At 44.2% G+C, this 5,427-nt stretch overlaps 1 protein-coding gene across 1 annotated transcript; it reads left to right on the plus strand.

The window, feature by feature from the left end:
- Positions 1–3,312: 3,312 nt before the first annotated feature.
- Positions 3,313–4,853, plus strand: FUT7 (fucosyltransferase 7). Its single transcript, XM_030207083.1, has one exon. It carries the CDS (start codon positions 3,378–3,380, stop codon positions 4,443–4,445), a length of 1,068 nt encoding a protein of 355 aa, XP_030062943.1. The 5' UTR covers positions 3,313–3,377; the 3' UTR covers positions 4,446–4,853.
- The last annotated feature ends 574 nt before the right edge of the window (positions 4,854–5,427 follow it).

Consider the following 5,427-nt stretch of genomic DNA (forward strand, 5'->3'; position numbering starts at 1 on the left):
AGATTCCACGAAGAGGTGTTACTCTTTTAAATGGAGGAGGTTTGCCATCTGGTGTGACAGCAAGGCCCTAGATCCTTGCTCTTGTCCTACACAGACCCTGCTTGAATACCTTCTGCAGTTGTCAGAGTCTGGTCTTAAGACCAACTCAGTAAGAGTTCATCTTAGTGCTATTAGTGCTTATCATTATCGTGCGGAGGGTAAGCCTATCTCTGGACAGCCTTTAGTTGTTCGATTCATGAGAGGTTTGCTTTTGTCAAAGCCCCCTGCCAAACCTCCTATGGTGTCATGGGATCTCAACTTCTTCCTCACCCAGCTGATGAAACCTCCTTTTGAGCCACTGAATTCCTGCCATCTGAAGTATTTGATCCGGAAGGTCATTTTCTTGATGGCTGTTACTTCAGCTTGTAGAGTCGGTGAGCTTCAAGCCTTGGTAGCCCATGCTCCCTATACTAAATTTTATCATAACAGAGTAGTCCTCCACACTCATCCTAAGTTCCTGCCGAAAGTGGTGTCGGAGTTCCATCTGAACCAGTCAATTGTCTTGCCAACATTTTTTCCCCGTCCTCATACCTGCCCTGCTGAACGTCAGTTGCATACATTGGACTGCAAGACAGCATTGGCCTTCTATGTGGAGCGGACAAGCCCATTCAGACAGTCCGCCCTCTCCCACCTTCTTCTGAGCAATTCTACCCCATCCCTGCATATCACCTCTCTCTCTCCTCCCCCTCCTTCTTCTCAGAAACAGAACAGAAGTAACCTGTTCCGGGGCAGAGGGAGCATGGAACGAGCGGAGCCGACAGGCGTGCGGCACCCCCCCCAGCGGTGTGCACCCGGGGCGGACCGCCCCCACCGCAGTTATTCAGGAGCAGCCCAAGACAATCTGCTGCCTGAGGTAGAAAATGAGCTGCTGCCTCTGATCCTCTGCCACCTACTTGCCCCCTGCTCTTCCCTCCCCTCCCCTCCCCCTTCCCTGAAATTACCTTTTCTATTCTTTTCTTGTTTTTCAAAAGAAGGCGGGGCACTGACTTCCATAGGCTGCCCTGCTGCCAGGTCGGCTCCTTCTCTCTACTGTGGGTGACCCACCCCTCTGATATAATTTCCTGTTTCCTTGGAGGTGTGCCGCCCACAGTAGAGAGAAGGGGCCGGACCAGTGGCAGGGCAGCCTATGGGAGTCACTGCCTCCGCCTTCTTTTGAAAAACAAGAAAAGAAAAAAAGTAATTTCAGGGGTTGGGGAAGGAAGGGTGGGGGCGATACAGCCTCAACAGAGTGCCGCCTGAGGCCCCCACCTCAGGTGGCCTAATGGTAGGGCTGCCACTGCTTATATCAACCATAAACTGGGTGTAACTGTGAGCATCTAAATGCAGCATGGGCATGCATAACTTGTAGTATTCTATAAGTTATGTGCATACATGGAAACCCCACCCATGCCCCTCCTATGCTCCACCCATGTGAACACTCCCTTGCATTTAAACAGTATGCCACTGGGCACCCTGTTGGCACTTCAACAGGTAACTGTGCACTTATCCATGAAAGTGTCAGTATTCTGTACATGTATGAGTGCAAGAGGCACATAAATGCAGGGGGGGGTTGTATATACAGGAATGAAGAATGCCATGTTCAGGTCCGTTATCTATACTGGTTAGAGGCATGGAGAAACCTCCATCCATCTTGGCATGATTATGGAGAAATCCATTCTCAAGTCAACAGATGATACATGACATCTCAAAGACCATTCCTAAAAAATATATATTCCTCTGTTCAGATTCATGGGATAGGAGGTAGTGTACTATTGTGGATTAAAAACTGGTTAAAAGATGGAAAACAGAGAGTAGGGTTAAATGGTCAGTATTCTCAATGGAGAAGGATAGATAATGGGGTCTCCCAGGGGTCTGTGCTTGGACTGCTGCTTTTTAACATATTTATAAATGATCTAGAAATGTGAGTAACTAGTGAGGTAATTAAATTTGCTGATGATACAAAGTTATTGAAAGTTGTTAAATCGTAAGAGGATTGTGAAAAATTACAAGAGGACCTTAGGAGACTGGGAGACTGGGCATCTAAATGGCAGATGACACTTAATGTGAGCAACTGCAAAGTGATGCATTTGGGGAAAGAGGAGCCTGAATTATAGCTATGTAATGCAAGGTTCCACATTAGGAATCACCGACTGGGAAAGGGATCTAGGCGTCATCAATGATAATATGTTGAAACCTTCTGATCAGTGTGTGGCGGCCGCTAAGAAAGCAAATAGAATGTTAAGTAGTATTAGGAAAGGAATGGAAAACAACAATGAGGACATTATAATGCCATTGTATCGCTCCATGGTGCGACCGCACCTCGAATATTGTGTTCAATTCTTGTCACCGCATCTCAAACAACATATAGTGGAATTAGAAAAGGTACTGAGAAGGGCGATGAAAATGATAAAGGGGATGGGACGACTTCCCTATGAGGAAGGGATAAAGCAGCTAGGGCTCTTCAGCTTGGAGAAAATATGACTGAGGGGAGATATGATAGAGGTCTATAAAATAATGAGTGGAGTGGAACAGGTAGATGTGACTCGCTTGTTTACTCTTTCCAAAAAATAGTAGGACTAGAGAGCACGCAATGAAGCTACAAAGAAGTAAATTTAAAATGATTTCGAGAAAATATTTCTTCACTCAAAATGTAATTAAACTCGGAATTCGTTGCCAGAGAATGTAGTAAAAGCAGTTAGCTTAGTTTATTGAAGATAAAGAGGAAATGAGAGAGAGTGGCTGCTGGGAAGACATGAGTTGAAAGAGTGTGCGAGTGAGAGTGACTACTGTGGTTGAGGAGAACTGAGAGACAGAAATTGTTGAGGATGATATGGACTGATAGAGTGACTGTTGGGAATAGATGAGATTGAGAGTGTCTGCTGGGAATGAGGAATGTTGAGAGAAAGAGAAACTGCTGACCATATGAGGGATGAAGTAAAAAAAGACTTGGAGACAGGGTGATAGAGTGACTGCTGGAGATGAAGGATTGAAAAGGAGATGAAGTGTTGGGGATGGGCGTGAAGGAGTTTGCAGGGGATGTGGGGGAAGAAGAGATAGTGATATATATTAGTTTGTCAAATAATGACCTGATTGCAACTCTCAAATTATTATGGACAAAGAAATAAAAACTTGAAATGACTCTTCTGTTTTGAAAGTTTGCAGACCCCTGCTTTTCACATGCTTTCAGGTCTGCTTTTAATAGTAATACCTTGTCTTCTTGTTTTCAGTTGTCTCCATTGCATAAATATCTGAAGTCTGTGGAAGAAAGGGGAAAACCAGCCAGCAATAAATAAATAAAATTGAAAATAAAATCCTTCTTTGATTTGAAATACCCCATTATCTGCATTTGAGCTTAGGTTATGCCACGAAGGGGTATGAAAAACTCCAAACTTTTCCATAATATGGCCTTAGCTCAACAACTTTACCATTTCAAAGCCATTTTAAGTATACTGTTGTTTGTTACTGTTGTGTGGAACCTCAAACTCTTTGTCACTCAGTATGTTGCTGATAATGGCAAAGGAGATAATGCAGCATCACTGTTGATCTTGATCTGGCACTGGCCCTTTCATGGGGCTCCGAACCTAACTGACAATGTATGCTATGACTTATATGGGATCAAAAATTGCCAGCTGACTGACAATCGTAGCATGTTTGTCCAAGCTGATGTAGTAGTGTTTCACCAAAGAGAGCTTCAGAAGTCATCTGCTCTTCCATATAAAACGAAGCCTCCTGGACAGAAATGGGTATGGGCTTCCCTAGAATCTCCTTCCAATGTTCTGGATCTGGAGAAATGGAATCACATTTTTAACTGGGTGCTAAGCTATAGGCAGGACTCGGACATCTTTGTGCCCTATGGGAAAATGATGCTGCATTCCCCTTCTACCTCCTTTACCATACCCCAAAAAACTGGCCTGGTATCATGGGTCATAAGCAACTACAAATCAACGCAAGAGAGAGCTTTGTTTTACAAAAATCTATCCCAGCACCTCAAAGTGAACATCTACGGAAAGGCAGCTAAGAAAGTACTGTGCCCCAAATGTCTCTTGCCAATGGTCTCCAAATATAAGTTTTACTTGGCCTTTGAAAACTCCATCCATCGGGACTATATCACCGAGAAGATGTGGTGCAACTCATTTGAGGCCGGTGCAGTTCCAGTAGTGTTGGGACCGCCAAGAACCAATTATGAGCAATTTGTTCCTCCAGATTCTTTTATTCATGTCGAAGACTTTGAATCACCAGAGCAACTTGCAACATTTCTAAGGACCATGAACACCAGCCAATACAAAGAGTTCTTCCAGTGGAGAAGGAAATACTCTGTGAAGTTACTTCAAGACTGGAGGGAAAGGTTTTGCTCTATTTGTGCCGTATACCACAGTCTACCTCAAGAAAAGATATACTATAATTTACAAGAGTGGTTTAAGGCCTGAGGTCTCCAGCTTTGTGTAGGGGCCCTATTCCATCTCTTTCTCACCTAAATAGGTGATTACCCTGTATTTTTAAAGAAATTATAAATGGTAAAGGCAATGAGAAACACCAAAGTGACAACAAACATATCAAGAGTTCTCCCATTCCTATTTGCAGACATTTGTCCATAACAGAAACACAAAAGCATCATCTTCCATCTTCAAGATCTTTTAAACAGGGTGTCCCAGTATGACAATACGTATGTGCTTATGTGCTAACTAAATATAATTACTGTCATTATATTCTTGCTGTGTCATGTATAGTCTAAAGCAGTGCTGGTCAACATATTCCTAGAAGCATGCCTAGACAGACAGGTTTTCATAATTACCACACCTAATATGAATGGGATAACTTTGCAAATATTGGAGAACCATTGTATACAAATCTATCTCATGCATATTCATTGGGGGCAGTGGCGTTCCTAGGGCGGCTGACACCCGGGGCGGATCGCCAATGCGCCCCCCCGGGTGCAGCGCCCCCCCCTCCGGTGAAACAATACCTCCCCCCGGCGAAACAACACCCCCCTGGGTGCATTTTTACCTGCTGGGGGGGGGGGGTGCAGCGCGCCTGTCGGCTTCGCTCGTTCCATGCTCCCTCTGCCCCGGAACAGGAAGTAACCCTAGGAACGCCACTGATTGGGGGTAATCCAGTTCAAATCTTACTGTAGTTCCTTTTGACCGTGGTCAAGTCACATAACCCTCTATTGTCTCAGGTACAAACATAGTAGGCCTTTTACTAAAGCTTAGCATGTGCTAACGGAATTAGTGTGTGCTAAATGCTTAGAAGCCCATAGGTATAAACTGCCAGATTCTATATAGTGTGCCTAGAGATCCGTGGCAAAATCCAGGCAAATTCCATAACAATGCACGTAGCTTAATTGGCTTAATTGGTTTAACAAGCCAATCGGCATATTTAATAGCACTTAACAAGCAATAATGAGCACTA

Source organism: Microcaecilia unicolor, chromosome 6, assembly GCF_901765095.1.
Source record: "Microcaecilia unicolor chromosome 6, aMicUni1.1, whole genome shotgun sequence".
NCBI lineage: Eukaryota > Metazoa > Chordata > Amphibia > Gymnophiona > Siphonopidae > Microcaecilia > Microcaecilia unicolor.